This window comes from Saimiri boliviensis, chromosome 2 (genome assembly GCF_048565385.1).
Source record: "Saimiri boliviensis isolate mSaiBol1 chromosome 2, mSaiBol1.pri, whole genome shotgun sequence".
NCBI classification, from domain to species: Eukaryota; Metazoa; Chordata; class Mammalia; order Primates; family Cebidae; genus Saimiri; species Saimiri boliviensis.
The window spans coordinates 42698857-42717404 of NC_133450.1; the positions used below are offsets into that span (position 1 = coordinate 42698857).

Sequence of the window (18548 nt, forward strand, 5' to 3'; positions counted from 1 at the left end):
CTTACCACTGAACTCCAACCTGGGCGATATATATAAAAAATATCTATCATTTGCAGGGTAAGTAAATCATATCTGAATGTTTCTTGACTCTCTTATTCTTTTTAACATTTAAGTACTTCTCAATTTTCATGAGATAAAATTCCCGTGGTGAATGAGTGAAAGAAATGGAAATAGAAGGCCTTTAAAAGCAAAATGATCATGAATTGCCCTTGATCAATATTTGTTTCATGTGTCTTTCACCAAAGATCCAGTTTATTTCCTATATTTCCATACTCCATAAATCAAATTAATGTCTTCATTTATTTACATCCTTAGTACTTAGCACATAGCATGCATTTAGTAAATAACATTTACTAGGAACATTAATAGGAAGAAAGAAAGGAATAAGCGGGGAAGAGGGAAAAGCTAGCGACCTGGGTTAGTACTCCTGGAGCAACAAGAGAGTTGACTGATGAGGAAGAGAAACCCACAGTATATGTAAGTGACCATGTAGCTTTTAGGAAAGCATCTACTGTCAGAAATTCACAGAAAATTCATGGCTAAAAACATGTTTGAAATAAAACTGAATCTCTCTGAGACAGAAAGGCACACTTATCTTTTTCCCATAGTACATCCATTTGTTTAGGGCTGAGTAATCCTTTAAGAATTGCTGAACTTCCCCCAAGTGCTAAAATAAATCCAGTAACAGCTACTGCAACAGTATAGTCATCTCCAATAACAGTTACAAACAAGATCAGAGAACAAGGAAGGAATCAAGGTGAAAGAGACGAAGAATACAACAGTGGGCATTGTGCAAGGGTCACAAAATGTGATAGTTCTTTGAACCTATACACGGAGGATAAAGAGGGATTCAAACTACAAAAATATACATCATATTCAGAAAAATTATCAGTGCACAGTTAAGTAATACTTATTTGCTAAATAAATTATCCTAAAATAGATCTTAAAATCAATGACACTATAATAAATTCATAAATGAAGAGACTGGTTTTCTTGACTTCTACTGTGAAGTGTGAAGTAGTGTGTGTTAGGAGAAAATTACGTGGTATGACATGCAAGAAAGCATTCTTTTTATTCATGTTTTCATGAAAATTCGAAGAATTAACACATGAATATTCAAGATTCCAAAACAATGGCAGCACAACTTATTGATGGAATGTTAATTTTTCCTTAACCAAGAAACCTATTAAAGATAGAATTTGATTGAACAATACTTAAAGTGATACAGCTCAGATCTCTTGAGTATGAGGGCTGAACTTTATTAAAACTGTCACCTTTGAATAATTTTAAACGATTACATGTAAAAAATAAGATTAGAATGTCCTCTGACTATACAATCCTGTATAAGATCCAAAGTGCATGTCAACCTTTTCTGTGTATTTTCCTTTAAGAGCATTTGTTTAGCACTCCAATCAATGATAAAAGAAAACTAAGATATTGTTAAGCACTCTGCAATTTCTTTACAACACAGACACACATGATACCCATATTTTGGATTTAAATGTTTAATACATTTATTCAGTACTGTCTATAATTAACAGTAGTTTTATTTCTACATAGTTCTCAATATTGAGATCATTTCTAGAATCAGTTATTAGTAGAAATGAGACACAGGATAAATGTGAGAATGCTTCTTATTTATCTCAGATTTATTTATGTTTTAAAGCACTTGGTAATTTTAAATTCTTGGTTATAAGAGGACATTGTTGTCCATACCTGATCACTCACAGCCAATGGAATATTAATCCTTCTAAAGCAGTATCTGCCAGTAGGGTGATTAGAACAAAAGTAGAGGGTAAATATTTTAAAATCACCAGGACAGTTTTTCCCAGATTGTACTCTACCTTCACAACCACAGAAAGCCAATGTTTTAGAGGTGTGTTGTAGACCTAATAACACAACTGCAATCAGGTTTAGCTAGAACTGAATTTAGAAGCTGTCACAAGTGTTGCTAAAAAGGATCCAAAAAACAAACAAACCAACAAAACAGAGTAATGAGGCCAATACACAGGGCTTCTGGAGAAATCTATGTCTACAGAGGTTCTCAGCTAGATAAGACAACAATTCAAACGAAGGACATTATTGCCATCACACCTATGCATAAGCAGGGCACTTTCAATTGCTTACCTCCAATATTCTGAATTATTATGGTGCCTGCTACCATCACCTGTAAAAGAACAAATATATTCAGAAGACAAAAGGGGAAAAAATATTAAAGGATCAGTATTTTGTTAATATCCAGTAACTCTTACTTAAAAACAGATGCAGAAGTCATAAGTGAAAAGAAGACGGAAAGAAATTTGCCAGTCATTTGTAATACATAAAATTAATAATCATCACATTAAAATTATGTCTTTAATAGTTCCATAGTTACTATAAAAATTTTTTTGAAATCTTTTTTTGGCAGTGATTTTTAAATAGTTACAAGTGTTAAAAGTTAGTAACCGATGATTATCAAAGTATAAAAACTGAAAGTGAGGAATAGTATCTCCTTCCCTTTCTCGCTGGTTTTACCACACTACTTAAATATAAGCAGAAAAAGACAGGCTGGGGTGTGCTGCGCCAATGCTATATTGCCTAAAAGGAAATAATATAAGTTTTCTGATTATATCAGCTTGGCATACAACAAGCCTTTGAACATCTCAGTCCCAGGGATTAAGAAAGTCTAGAGCCCAAATATTCTCAGACCCCAAAAATACAAGGGAAAATGTTCCAAACTCAGTAACGTGTATTAAGCTGAGTATAAGACACAGGAGTTGGCAAGAACTGTATTATATTGGAGAATTCCTCCCCCTTCAGTGGGGCAGGTGCTACTCAGCTCTGGCTGGTTGATAACATGCAACAATGTGTATCCAATGTAGCCAGATCTTCTGATTTTTCAAAGAAAGCCAGAAATTAAATGTTTTCATACTTTCATGATGCTTAGCTGGTAATCTGCTAAAAATTAAAAAAAAAAATTGAGCCACATAAAATGTGCCTGAGGACTAAATTCGGTCTGCGGTTTTGTCAGCTTATCATCTTTGATGAGATTCCTGGGAAACTCAAGGTAACAGATATACTTATATTTAGGAAACACTAAAACACTGTGCTTCCATTTGGACCTTTCAATCACTCAGATCTTGATGGATTGGAACTCCCAACGTATGCTTGGAGCTGACTAGCGATCTACCATCATTCAATTCTACTTGAATTGGTCATCCTTCATGCCCATCTTTGCTAGGAATTCTATCAATGGTATAGCATTTGCCTATCCTGAAAATGATCTAAGTTATTAGGACCTAGGAACTTTGAGGTTTGCAGAGGGAGGCTACTGACATGAAAATTTGGCAAAGTGTCTTTGAAGAAGTGATTGCCACTTGACCGTTCTCCAGAAAAAACTATGCATTTCAGCCTATTTAATAATTAGTTCCAAAATATCAATTTGTGAAAAGATGATTTTGAACTTCTGTACACTATCTTCAGTACAAATAATACCTACTGTCAATAGTAGGTATACAAGAAATTTGGTTTTCTTTTCAATTAATATATTGCAAAAAACAGTAATATTAACTTATTGATGATTAGTCTTTCATTCTTTGGCTGAATTTAAGCATTTAATATCGTGAAAGCCAGAATATCTACCTACCTACCTACCTACCTACCTACCTGCCTGCCTACTTACATTTTTAATGCCCAGCACAGTACATGGTACAAGGTATTTGAGCAATAAATAATTGTCTGGCGAATAATACCAATTTACAGACAATTTAAATAAATCTTCCTTAAAAAGTTCAAAACATTTCAAAAAATTTCTTTATCAGAATATTATCCTATATCATATCCATGTAATATCTGGATAGAAGGAAATAGTTAAGTTTCAACCCAACTGTGGAAGTGGGGAGAAAATTTAAACAAGGAACCAAACAACTCCTCATTCAGAGTATGCTTTGTCTAGTGTGCCTACGTACTACAAACTTGTTTGGTGCATGTATTAAAATGACAATGCAACTACTTTAGAGTTTTAGGAAAAAGAGACTCAGCAGTCCCTACTCTTTAAACTTTGCTGCTATACAAGGAATGCAAGAAATATGAACGTGAAATGACAGTGATGTCAGTGATGCTACTTAGAGTTATGTTTATAGGTTATATTAAATTAATTGGGGAATTTTCTCATAAAAAAATTTTCTTCTTCTTTGTTTAAAATAGATGGAAGAAATTTATCCCTTGTTAACACCAATCCTAATCCTCTAGAACAGAGAAATTGCTACTAAGGAAAATTAACAAAACCCTCTACCCTCACGTAACATACTCTGTTTTGTTCAAGTTTCAGGTTACTAAGGTCCAAGCCATGATGTTATATAGTATGATTTAAGCATTCCTTTCTGTACTTTAAAAACAAAGTTAATTGGAATGTAACTACATTGCATAGCTATATTTTTCCTCCAGATTAACTTTTAGAAGTTAGTCACTTCCAAATAGAGTATCCTTTTAGAATAAAAATAAAACAAAAAATGATAAGTATGTGAAATAATATAAATATTAATTAGGTCAATTTAGCCATTTCATAATGTTTGCATATTTCAAAATGACACGTTGTCCATGATAAATATAAATAATTTTTATTTGTCAGTCAAAAACATAAAAACACAAACAACAGAATTACAAACAAAATAATTCCTGTTTGGAGCCAAAATGAATATGAATTTTAGAAGTATTCAGAAATTTTTAAAAATTACACTATAGCACTAACAGCAATGTTCAACTCCTGATTACTGGTGGAAGATGACTATTTTTTGCCACCTTTTAAACTATTGTAAATGACTGCCCAATAAATACTACTGTTATTTCTCTTATTCTGAGTAAGAAAAGCAGTAGATCTAGAGCTCTAGGATGTGGTACTTGGCTTATGTAATAGTTGACAAATAGGGCCCTTAATTTCTCTGGCCCTTAATTTCCTCACCTATAAATGAGAGGATAGCTAGATAATCTTTTAGCACTGTTCAACTCTTAAGTGATATCTTCTGATGACTGGTTTTGCGAATAGCCATGCTATAATTTGAATTCTATGTTGCTTTTTTTCTCTTGTCTTTTTGAGGGTTTACTCCTATGAATACACAATCAAACTTAATAAGAAAAACTTAGGTCATTGTTACTCTTTTAAAATCATTCAAGTCATTGCGCTCCTTTATTAGAATGAAAAATGTTAAAAGATTCAAACACTTAAATGTATTGATACATTTTTAGGAAGGGAACAAAGACTTCTCTTTCTCTGCCTGCTCCCATCATTCTCTTTTCGCACTTTAGTTTCCTTTCATTCCTCTATTATCTTCCTCTTATATACACTTGTCTCTTTTAACTTGAAACTAAAGGAAAAATGACACTTTGGGTTTTGGACACAATGAGGAGAAAAAAAAATTTACCTTTCCAGGTAATCCGAATGCAAAGAGTCCAAGATCTTCGTAAGATGTTACAGCTGTTAAGAGAAATTACAATGTTCACTTTTACACAAAATGATTTATGTATCAAGTCTTAAAGAGAAGGAAATTAATTCCACTACTACAAACTAAGTACAGTATAATTCTTATGATCCAGGCCAATCAGGACTAAACACAAAATGAGAAAATTTTCCCTAACATCCTCAAATAAAGGCAATAGTAAAAAGCATGGTTGGGCTTAATTGACTATTTTATGTAAAAGTCTTCTTAATTTTCATCAAGTCTTTAATTTTCACTCCAAAATATAAACCACAATACCTATAATTTTCAGATGTCTCTGTAGAACATGTCTTTTTTACTCAGTAGTGATGGTTTTTACTTTTTAAAAAAAATAATCACCAATGACTCTTTTATTATGTTTTTTTAATGTATCTCATTTCTGAAAGATTCTCTCTCTTAAGCTGCACATATTAATAATTTTCCCTTTTTACTAAGAAAAAGCTTCTAATCGATATAAGGTAACCAATGTCAACATGCAGATTAATGTAATTTTGGTCATGAACTTAAGGACCCTCTATCTATCTGACATCTCTCTGTATCTATTTTAAGTTAATCTGTGTAGGCTGATCATAAGTAAATTTGTGATCTTAGGCATTCTGAAATATTTTAGGTTGCTTAAACACTCTCAATGCTAATGTTGCAAACTCCTAGTGGTTTAATCCATCTGCCTTATTGTAGCTACTGAATGGGCAGACTAAATTTAAAGCAGAAGTAACCATTTGTGTTTGGAAAACTTGACTGCTTATGATCTGTAAGAATACAGTCCTTTTAGAATAAGTAAAGCTTAACACATTTCAAGTTTGCCTCACAACCAGCCACGCTGGATTAATTTAAACTGAATAATTACTCAAGAACATCCCTGCTTCTCACTACACAGTACTTGCATACCACATTGTCCAAATATGTTTTATTGGCAACGGTTTCTAAAAGCGGTATATGTAAATAAAGCATAAATGTATGATACTTTCAGAGATGTTCACTTATCCAGGTGCCTAGAATGATAATGTGTTGACAAAAAATAATAATCTTAACCCATAATTGGTAGGGCATATACTTTCTTTTTTTCATCATAAAAGAGTATTAAATTACATTTTCATGTCACATGTTTAATAAATGTGGTCACAGAAAAGATGAAAATTAAATGGCTCATAAAAGAACCAAATTGTGTCTTTAGCTCATATAGCTTTATGTTTTAACTAGTGGTGTCACTATTTGTATGATCCTATAGTTTGAGAAGTGCTTACACTAAAGAGGATAGCAAATACTGAAGCTTGGTACAGCAATATACATCTTTTATTGAGTTAAAGAGATGGCTCGGCCGGGTGCGGTGGCTCAAGCCTGTAATCCCAGCATTTTGGGAGGCCGAGGCAGGTGGATCACAAGGTCAAGAGATTGAGACCATCCTGGTCAACATGGTGATACCCCGTCTCTACTAAAAATACAAAAAAGTAGCTGGGCATGGTGGCACATGCCTGTAATCCCAGCTACTCAGGAGGTTGAGGCAGGAGAATTGCCTGAACCCAGGAGGCGGAGGTTGCAGTGAGCCGAGATCACACCATTGCACTCCAACCTGGGTAACAAGAGTGAAACTCCGTCTCAAAAAAAAAAAAAAAAAAAAAGAAAAAGAAGAGATGGCTCATCATTTCTCAAAGCTAGTTTTAATAAATCTTCTCAAGATATACATAAGTTTTCTTTCAATTGTCACTGTATAAACAAAAAAACTTCTTGGTACTTTCATAATCAAAGACTTCCATGTATGTAACAATAAGCATTTTTCAAGCCAAATATAATCTTTACATATTATTACTACAAAGTTAGAAAGAAAGCAGTGGAATGCTGAAAAAATAGGGAGATTTACTAATTAACAACAAAAATTTTAACTTTATTATCACAGTTGATCAAAGAATTTGGAAACTTCATGAATGATACATCTCTTTTATAAAATGTATTTACATACTGCTAAACAATGCACAAGTGCAATTCAGCTTTGAATTTGAGATACACAATTTAATTTATGGGAAGAAAACTTTAAGCTTTAATAATAAAGACTTCAATAATAATTTTATGGGGTGGATTTTAGACACACTTTGGAACATTAAAAAGTTACAAAACTAAGAACTTAAATTTTTTCCTCCTATGTGAAATGCCAACATTCTTTTTTTTTTTTTTAAATCACATATTCTAAAGTAAATGCTATAACAAAAATTAATAATTATTTTGATCAACAAATCTTTACTGGCTTGTTTTAATATTCTTAAACTTAACTGATAATGTTATACATGGGTACCATTCCTTATATTTAACACTCTGCTGCCTTGGCGTATATATTAAACCTAAAAATTACATACATATTATCTTGTAATTTGGCATTGAGAATGTAATTTTGTTCCACATTATATGAACCAAGTCTCCAGAGCATCTCTTATATGTCACTCTGAGGCATGAGATTAAGTATCGGTGTTCATTTTTAGCTTCCCTTTTATATTACAGTTAAATATATACATTTTCTTTTTTGAGACAGCGTCTTGCTGTATCACCCAAGCTGGAGTGCACTGGCACAATCATAGCTCACCGCAGCCTTGAACTCCTGGGCTCAATCAATCCTCCTGCCTCCACCCCCGGAGTTGCTGGGACTACAGGCACATGCTAGGGTAACTTTTTATTTTTTCCTTTTGGATAGATAGGATTTCACTATATTGCCCAGGTTGATCTCAAACTCCTGGACTCAAGCCATCCTCCTACCTCGGCCTCACAAAGTGCTAGGATTACTGCTGTGAGCCACTGCATCTGGCCTATTCTTTCTTTAGAAAAATTTCCTTCCAAGAATTTAGAGAGCAAGGAAGCTTTATAGTGTTACATGTGGGGATATATCAAACACCTGCTTTTCAAATGACCTATTTTGCATCAATTTCTCAGTCAGTGAGCAAGTCATTAACATAATACCCTAAATCAAAAAGTTTAACTGGAGTTTGTTTTATTTTAAAACAATAAAATGAAGTACAGATAGTATATTTAGTAAACGTAAGAAGCAAATATCTTTACTGTGAGCAAGAACCGTAATACTGAAAGATTCCAAACAGAATTTGTTTTTCAGTTATATAAACTTTTAAAAATTAAACATTTATTTTTAATTAAAAATATTAAAACACAACCCTACTGTTTGAGAAAATGTAATTAAACTAACAGTTCAATGAAGACAGTTTGAACTGCAACTACTTGCTCTCTGGGTCTATTTTTTTTTTTTTTTTTTTTTTTTTAGTTTTATGAAAGTATGTCTAAATACAGTAAATTTCAAAATTGAGAAGAAAACCATTAGGCTCTTAAATGGAGACTGAGTACAATGCTCAAATCCTAATTCTAGCTTTCCCGTCAGCATATCAGGCTAGTCATTCAGTTCTGTCACTGTCATCAGACTTCTTTTATGTTGCAAAAATTAGAAGCACTTTCCATGCCTGGGACAGCATGAATATGAATAATGGCTTCTTGCTTAACATTGAGGCTTTACTAAATAAAATGTGAACATAGCCAAATGTTTGATCTCCACATACTCACTTTTTAAGTTTTCTGGAGCATCTCAGCATATAAATCAAATCAACACTAGGGAAATACTTTTAAAGTGCTGCCCTGCCATTTGGGCAATTTCTTTCTTTTCTTTTTTTATTTGAGATGGAGTCTTGCTCTGTTGCCCAGGCTGGAGTGCAGTGGCACAATCTTGGCTCACTACAACCTCTGCCTCCGGGTTCAAGCAGTTCTCTGCCTCAGTCTCCAGAGTAGCTGGGATTACAGGTGCCCACCACCATGCCCAGCTAATTTTTTTTTTTTTGTATTTTTAGTAAAGACAGGGTTTCACCATCTTGGCCAAGCTGGTCTTGAACTCCTAACCTTGTGATCCACCCGCCTGGGATTACAGGTGTGGACCACCGTAACCGGCCTATTTGGGTAATTTCTTAAAATGCTGAAAACAGGGTAAACTGGCACTGACTGTTGAAATGCAATTTGAACAATGAACCTTTAAAATATTTAAAACATTTGACCCCTAAGAGCTTGTCTTAAGAAGTAAAACTAAAATCAAGAGTAATCATTATATGCAAAGATACTCACGGGCATTGTTTTAACTGGAAAAACAAAACTAATCTAAATGCTCAACAATGGGAAAATGGTTACATCAATTTTAGTAGGTATTTTTGATAGAATAATATGTAGCCATTAAAAACTATAATAATATTTAAATGCCAATATTATTTTAGGTGATAAAGATACATAAAAAGACTGAATTGATTTACATACAAATGGTCACAAACTTTTTTCCTTTTCTTCCTTCTTTTTTGGCAGGGAAGGGTTTCCATTATTCTATAATGAATATAATAAAAGTGGTAGAACTTTATTTTTAAAAACCATGTTTTTGTATAGTTCCATTTTCTCTACCAAATACCTGGTAGGTTTGATTTAAACTGTAATTTTAATTTTCGCTGGTGTTTAGTAATTGAAGTATTTATTGGTCTACTAATAGGAGATATTTTTTCAGCTCCTTCCTACCATCAATGTTTTATGAAAGATGTTTTGAGAGATACAAAAATAAGATGTGGTGATGACCAGTCACATTAATAGCATATTCCTACAGAACAGGAATAACATTAATTATGACAATCACAAAATTAATTCAGTCTTTTACAGGAATTCATACGAACAGTACTTGGCATGACCCATCTTGAGTAAATGACTGAAAGCAACCGTTAGCAGTTTATTTTAGGAAATTAGTTTTTGATATTAAAGAAATCAATGCCATGTTTTGTGGGGTAGAAAGGCTACAAATCTTAATCAAGTAAATTTAGGGAAAATTTCTTCCTTAATGTACCATCAAGGCACACTTTAATGCTTTAATGTTTTGGCAAGAGAGTTTGGCCTCCACAGGAATCATTTAGAAAGCTGCTTCCCATGAAATAGTGGAATATTTCCAGCTAGTTATTCCAGTGTCCTGTCTCCTCTGCATTTCTGCATTTTTTCCTCAATGAAATAGGACAATTAATAAACTCTGGTCATAGTACAAAGCCCAAGTTTCAGCAGCAGCGATATTATCTTTGGATCTGGGTTGAGGGACATTAGTTATTCAAATACAGTTCAATTCTCAGAAAGCTAGCTATTTGGAATGTGCCCTTATTATTTTGAAATTCTTGTCTTTCTTGTATTTTCTATAATTTTCCTCTGGTCTTTTTTTAAATTATTATTTGTCCATGAAGGTCATTCATTTTTTCGAATATTCACTATGCAATTTCACTGACACTTGTGATCTTTTTAAATATTTGTTTAGATGTCAGTGTGCCAACTGAAAGTGGCATGATTTTAAAACACTCAACACAGAAAACAGAATGCTAGAACACTAAGAACATTCTTTCACATGGCACAGAGGATGTGACATACAGAGATGATTCTGGGAATTCCAGTATAATACTAGGCTTAGCTATTCAGTGAACAATATTTACAGTTATTTCTTACAAATGGTAATAATTTTCAACTTTTGGCCTCAACCTATGGATAAAAACAAACTAATATAATTACAAAATAGAAAGTAAATATTTTCAATCTAACAATGTAAGAGTACAGCAGACAGAGTATAGGAAATAGGAATAAGGTAAGTGAAAGAAAGAACAAAAGCACTAATATAATAAAGGCAGAAGATCAAAAGATAGTGACTAAAGTTGATGGAAAAAAATTAAATGTTTAAATGTATTATTTAGAGTTACAAAATAATGAACATTAGAAGGGAGAAGAGGAGGGATTTGTGTAGCTGAGCTTTTTTTTTTTTTTTTTTTTTTTTTGAGACGGAGTTTCGCTCTTGTTACCCAGGCTGGAGTGCAATGGCGCGATCTCGGCTCACCGCAACCTCCGCCTCCTGGGTTCAAGCAATTCTCCTGCCTCAGCCTCCTGAGTAGCTGGGATTACAGGCAAGCGCCACCATGCCCGTAGCTGAGCTTTTGCTACCCTTTTGCAGTGAAGAGTCAATAGATAATCTCTTAAGTCAATCAAAAAACCAAAAGATATTATTTAGACTTAGAGAGGCAATCACCAAAAGAATTAAAAACACTCTTTAAATGTTGCTAACTCTGGGAAATGGGATAAAACTAGGGAAGAATGGGTGAACTGCTTTAAGTTCACACACACACACACATGCACACACACACACACGATCATATATTACTTTTGAAAAAAAGGGAAGGTTAATGTCAAAATGTTTAACCCTTTGGCGTAATGCAGAGATTCACACCCATCATTCACTGCAACTCAATAACAAAAAACTCCGCTTCTGCTTAAGGGAACACTTAATCTAATGTCAAGGCAAACACTAGGAAGGAATCACTATGGGAGGAGAGCACACACACAATGTAGCCACAGTTTCTCAACCTTGTCACTACTTACGGGCCCAGATTATTATTTGTTGTTGGGGGCTGTCCTGTGTATTGTAGAATGTTTAGGAGCATCCCTGGGCCTTTACCCACTAGCTGCCAATAGCACCTTGCCTCACGCTGCCCTCCCCAATCCCCAACTGTGACAATCAGAAATACCTCCAGACATTGTCAAATGCCCCATCGGAAAAACAAAACAAAACAAAACAAAAACCAAGTCCAGCACTCATTAATAAGAAGGATGAGACAAGTACACTAACCTACTTTAGACGGATCCATGTAATTAGCCCTCTTAGTTTAACTGTGGTTTTACTTGACTATGATTCCTGATCAAAAGAAGAAAAACAGATCAAAATATAGTTTTGACAGCTCACTACCATTCCAAACCATAAGAAAAATATCCACAGTGAGCTTTGAAATGGGAAACATATATCTATTGCCTTTCATCAGTTTTAGTTCTTCTGTGATTGTTACAGTGAGAATATCTCACAGTGCTGAATGGAATTCATTATGTCCCTGAGGCAACTCATGTCCTTCACAGGATACCCAAATCAATGCTGGGGGGTGGGGGTGGGGAGGAGGCTGTCAGTTCTTTATTGAGAAATGGTATATGTCAGTGTCCAGTATGTCATGTAGACACTGGATACTATATTAGATAAACTATGTAAGGAATTTTTAAAGATAAGTTTGACTACACGTAAGTTTTGCCTTGCACGTTAATTTCGGAACTTATGTAATCTCTTTGTAGTTTCAATACATCCATCTATTCATCATCCATGTATCCAGCTTTTATTAAATATTGCCTGTGTCAAGCACATGGTAGATGCTACAAGCAATGGTTAATGATTTGTATATACAGTAAAATTTCCAGAAATACAATTACTATGTAAAAGCAGAAGACTATTTGTTCTGTTTGAAACTTTGCCAAAAATTGTTTCCTACATGGAAAGTCCATCACCAACATTTACTTTTTGCATCTTATTTATTTTGTTATAATATTATATTATGTAAGTACTATATTAGTTTCCTAGAGCTGCTGTAACAAATTATCACAAACTTCATGGCTTAAAAGAACAGAAATTTATTATCTCTCAGTTCTGGAGTCCAGAACTCGAAAATCAATTTCACAATATCAGAATCAAGGTGTCTGCAAGGCTGCACTTCTGAAGGCTCTAGAAACAATCCATTCCTTGCCTCTTGCAGTCTCTGGTAGCTGCTGGCATGCCTTGATTTGTGGTCATGTCATTATAATCTCTGCCTCAGAGATCATATTGCTTGTATCTCCCCTCTTTATAATCATCCCTCCATGATACATATGACTAAAGTTAGAGTCCAACAGGATAATCTCTCCATCTCAACATCTTAACTCAGTCACATCTACAAAGTTCTTTTTGGCCATATAAGGTAACAATTACAGGTTTCAGGGACTAGGATGTGGCTACTTTTGGGGAAGCATTACTCAGTTCACTGCAGCAGGGTATAATACTTACGGGAACTGCATTTCACATAGTAAAGGGAGCATTTAGAAAATGTTTGTTATAAAAAGAAGGTATTGAGAATCAGTGCTCTAGAGGGTTTTAAAACCTTTTTGCCTTAAAAAAGAAAAAAACTGAGGAGCACACCTAGGTCATTTCACTCCTTCTTTATTCCATTATTGTTACTAGAAATTGCAATTTTCATAAAATAATTGTAACCTTTAGGAAAAGGAAGACAGAAGACTCCGTTCTCTTTGCCAGAGAAAGAGATTATGTTCTGGGCTCTAGGAAGGACCAAAATTCTCTTTGGAAGCAACCAAAAGTAGATTCCAGTATTTACTTTCACTCTTTTTAAACAGCCTCAGTGGCTTCTCACTGCTTCAGCAAAAACTAAAAATCCTTTAGGATCTGAGACTTGTCTAACTCTCCAGTTTAATTTTCTCCTTTGTACCTTATGTACTACTTGTAAGGTCTATTAGGCTGACTGATGGTGCCATGGACGCCATGTTAACCTCTGTGACCTGCAGGGGACACTACAGATGAGTTCCTGGAAAATGTGAAGTCACTGGAAGACCACGAAAAGGGGAAGAAATGATCAACTCCTGCGCTGCCAAATTAATTTTAAGACATTCTCTATTGTTCCTTATTCCTGCCCCAATTGGTAAGGCAATTGGACTTTGTAACTGACCTTGGTCAACTTGTGACTCCAGACCCTACAACCCCCTTCCAGCTGGCAAAAACCACACTAAATTGTAACTTCTGTAACTTTCCACACCTACTCCAAACCTATAAAACCAACTCCTATCCCTCCACCCTCTACTGACTCTTTGGACTCAGCCCGCCTGCACTGGGGTGAATAAACTGTCATGTTGCTCACACAAAGCCTGTTTGGGGGGGTCTCTTCATTCAGGCCCATAGCAGCATCTAGGAGTAGATGCCTGCAACTCCTGGAGCCCCAGTAGGCAGGCAACAGTGCGCTTTTAGCTCTGCCATCTGCAGACTGCTTAAGTATTAACCAGCTAGTGCTCTCTTTGTACCCAGTTTCTTGTCCGGTGTCCAGGAAGAATCAGGTCACACACGGACTTGAAGAATGGTGAATGCGGGAATTTTATTAAGTGATGGAGGTGGAAAGCGGATGGAGTGGGAAGATGACCTTCCCCTGGAGTATGGCTGTCCCATGTCTAATATACTCTCCAACTGTCTCCAGCCGAACTCCCCTTGACATTCAAACACTCCTTCTCTTCTCTTCTCTACTCTGCCGTGCCGCTCTTCTGCCCCTCTGTTCGTCTGCCAGTGGATCCTGGAATTTGGGGTTTATATGGGTACAGGATAGGGGGGCATGGCAGGCAAAAGGCAACATTTGGGCATGAAAACAGAAATGCCTATTCCCATTTAGGGCCATGGGTTTCCAGGCTTGGGGGTGGGGACTTTGCTGGGAACCACCCTCTTCTAGCTAGTATTTTCCTGCCTCCTGTCCATATCAAAGTCACTTCTCTTCTGAGATATCGCTATACCTTACACATGTTTAAATTGTTAAATTTATCATACTACATTATAAATTATTTGCTTATGTATTTGTTTCCCCTATTAGACTATGAGCTTTTTCAGGGAGGTAACTGGTTCTTATTTATCTCTTTATTACTAACAGACAAAAGAGTATTGAATGAATCAATTTCTATCGTGTGCTTCAGTTCTAAGCCCTGTCCACCCACGTATCCTTAAAAGTCCAAAACTGAACTCATCTTTATTTTGAACAGCCTCCTCCTACTGTGTTCCTACTTCATTGATGACACTGTCATTAATCCAGTGGCCCAAGCCAGAAATCTGGGAGATAACTAGACATCTCCTTCTCCTTAATTGTCCACATTTACTCAGATATCAGCTCCTCTCCACTGTAACTGCCGCATCCCACCATTTGTTAATATTTTTCTTTCTTTATTCACCTTATTACTACCTTAGTTCAATCCCTATTTTATTCTTAGACTTTTTTTTTGACATTCAGGCCTGACTGCGAATCTACTCAAGCACTGTTAATACAAATTAAGAGTTAGACCAACATATGAGAAAGACAATCCCCTTCAGGCAGAGGAATAAGAAAAGAGTTTCCATCCTGAACACAAGACCGAGGGCAAGCACGACCTGGAGCCAGGACTGTGCCTTCCTGAAAAGAACAACTCCAGCCAGGTGGTGGCTCACACCTATGATCCCAGAACTCTGGGAGACTGAGGAGGACAGATACCGGGAGCTCATGAGTTTCAGACTAGCCTGATCAACATGGTGAAATGCCATCTCTACAAAAATAGGTGTACAAAAATTAGCACATCCATAGTCCCAGCTACTCAGAAGGCTGAGGCAGGAAGCTACTCAGGAGGCTGAGGGGGAAGGACTGCTTGAGCCTGGGAGGTAGAGGTTGCAGTAAGCCAAGACGGCACCACGGCACTCTAGCCTGGGCAGCAGAGAGAGATTCCATCTCAAACCCAACCGCTTCCCCCCAACACAAAACCTCACAACTCCAATTGGTAGATGGTGCTTAGATATGCTGCTCAGTTATGTCCTGAGAATTCTCTTCACTTCTCTCCTGTGCCAGATTCTTTGCTTCTCTGTTAGTCTCTAACTTTGGGTATACTCTATTGTTCCCTAAGTAAGGGCGAATAAAATTTTCTGAGACCTTGCATATATGAAAATGTCATTGTTCAAAGTTCACACTTAAGCCATAGTTTGGCTAGTCATAGAATTCTATATTAAAATCATTTCCCCCAAGAATTTTGAAGGTACTGTTTTACAGTCATCTAGTTTATAGTATTGATCCAGGAAGATTTTCACTACTATGGTTCTTGATTCTTTGTATGAAAATTTTTGGTGTTGTCTTTCTCTTCTCTCTGTAAGCTTGTAGAATATTACCTATATAACTGGATTTCTGATTATTCAAAATAAGTCTTGGTAGGAATTATCTTAGAAGTATTATACTGAACACTAAGAGAAAAACTTTTAATTTTGAAACCAATTTCCTTCAATCACACCAATTTTTTTGTGTCATTTTGTTAATAATTTTCTACAATCCCTTTTACTCTTGTTAGAGAATTTCTATTATTTGCATGTTGGACTTACTGGACTGATTTTCTAATTTTCTTATCTTTCCTCTCTTGATTTTCAAGCTTTTTCTTTTTTTCCACCCCCAGGAAACTTCTGTAACTCTCCCAACCCGACAATTGAACTAATTTTGAATTCTAGGGCTTTGTGTTTTCTGAATATATCCTTTCTATAATTTCTTGTCTTTGTTTCAAGAATAAAATATCTTCTTTTAGTTCTCTAAAGTCATTAAATATAGCTTTATTTTTAAAGTTTTCGTCCGGTCTTGTATTGCCTATTTCCTCTTTTCCTCTGAGTTTCTTTCGTTCCTTATTTGTGTTTTCTTTATAGTTTTAGGATTAGTTTTAGATTCACAGTAAAGTTGAACAGAAAGTACAGAGAGTTTCCATATACCTCCTGCCCCCTGACATGCACATCTTCCACTACAATCAACATCCTGCATCAGAGTGGTACATTTGTTACAATCAATGAACCTATATTAACATGTCATTATCACACAAAGTCCATAATTGACATTATAGGGTTCACTTTTGGTGTGGTACATTCTATGGGTTTTGACAAATATATAACCACCGTGTCCACTATTACAATATCATACAGATTCATTTCACTGCCCTAAAAATCCTCTGTACTCTGCTTATTCACCCTCCCTCTGCTAATCTCTGGCAACCACTGATCCTTTTTTATTTTCTGCATAGTTTTGCCTTTTCCAGAATGTCACACACTTGGAATCATACAGTATGCAGCCTTTCAGACTGATTTTTCTTTGTTTTATTATATATATTTAAGGTGTACAACATGATGTTTTGATATATATAGAGAAATGATTACTAAAGTCACGGAAATTAACATATTTACCCTTTCACATAGTTATCTTTTCTTTCCTCCCTCCCTTCCTTCCCTCTCGGCTCCCTCCCTCCCTCCCTCCCTCCATTCCTTCCTTGTGGTAAAAGCACCTGAAATTTACTCTGTTGGCAAATTTTCAGTAAACAACATTAAATACAATCATCATGTTGTACATTATCTCTGTAGACTTATTCATCCTACATAACGGCAACTTTATAGCCTGATGAATATCTTCTCATGCCCCCCATAACCACTGTTCTCTACTCAGTGTCTATGTATTTGATTTTTTTAGATTCCACATGAATGTGAGATCATGCAGTATTTTTCCTTCTGCGTCTGGCTCATTTCACTTAGCATAATGTTCTCCAGGTCTATTCATGTTGCTGAAAATGGCAGGATCTCCTTCTTTAAGGCTCAACAATATTTCATGGTACATACATATCACAATTTTTTATCCACTCACTTACTGACACTTAGGTAGTTTCTCTATCTTGGCTGTCGTGAACAATGCTGCAATGAACATGGGAGCAGAGATATCTCTACAAGGTACCAATTTCATTTCCTCTGGGCATAAACCCAGAAAAGGAATTACTGGATCATATGGTTTCTTTCACTTCATAATATGCATTTAAGATTCCTCCACACCTTTGCATGGTTTGATGCCTCAGTTCTTCTTCTTTTCCTTTTTCTTTCTTTCTTTCTTTTTTTTTTTTTTGAGAGTCTTGCTCTGTAACCCAGGTTGGAGTGCAGTGGCACAATCTCAGCTCACTGCAACATCCACCTCCCAAGTTCAAGTAATTCTCCTGCCCTGCCTCCTCAGTAGCTGGGATTACAGGCATCTGCCACCACGCCTGGCTAATTTTTGTATTTTTAGTAGGACAGGGCTTCACCATGTTGGCGAGGCTGGTCTTGAACTCCTGACCTCAGGTGATCCACCCACCTTGGCCTCCCAGAATGCTGGGGTTACAGAGCCACCGTGGCCAGCTTTTTTTTTTTTTTTTTTTGAGATAGAGTTTTGCTCTTCTTGCCTAGGCTGGAGTGCAATGGCATGATTTCAGCTCACTGCAACTTCTGCCTCTGGAGTTTAAGCAATTCTCTTGTCTCAGCTTCCTGACTAGCTGGGATTACAGGTGCCTGCCACCACATCCAACTAATTTTGTATTTTTAGTAGAGAGGGGATTTCACCATTTTGGCCAGGCTGGTCACGAACTCCTGACCTCAGGTGATCTGCCTGCCTTGGCCTCGGAAAGTGCTGGGATTAC

The 18548-nt window shown here is 35.8% G+C and overlaps 1 protein-coding gene across 7 annotated transcripts in view; it reads right to left on the bottom strand.

Annotated features, from left to right (window-relative positions):
- Positions 1-18548, bottom strand: part of SLC38A6 (solute carrier family 38 member 6) — a 62485-nt gene that overhangs the window by 32869 nt on the left and 11068 nt on the right. For 5 of the 7 annotated variants that reach the window (XM_074393156.1, XM_074393157.1, XM_003924405.4 and 2 more), the window contains exons 4-5: positions 5400-5452; positions 2128-2167 (exon numbers count right to left, since the gene is read on the bottom strand). In XM_074393156.1, the coding sequence (XP_074249257.1) occupies positions 2128-2167; positions 5400-5452 (93 nt within the window). Of the gene's footprint in view, positions 1-2127; positions 2168-5399; positions 5453-12135; positions 17294-18548 lie in introns of those variants that run through there. The other 2 variants (XM_074393159.1, XM_074393160.1) reach the window with 2 other exon arrangements.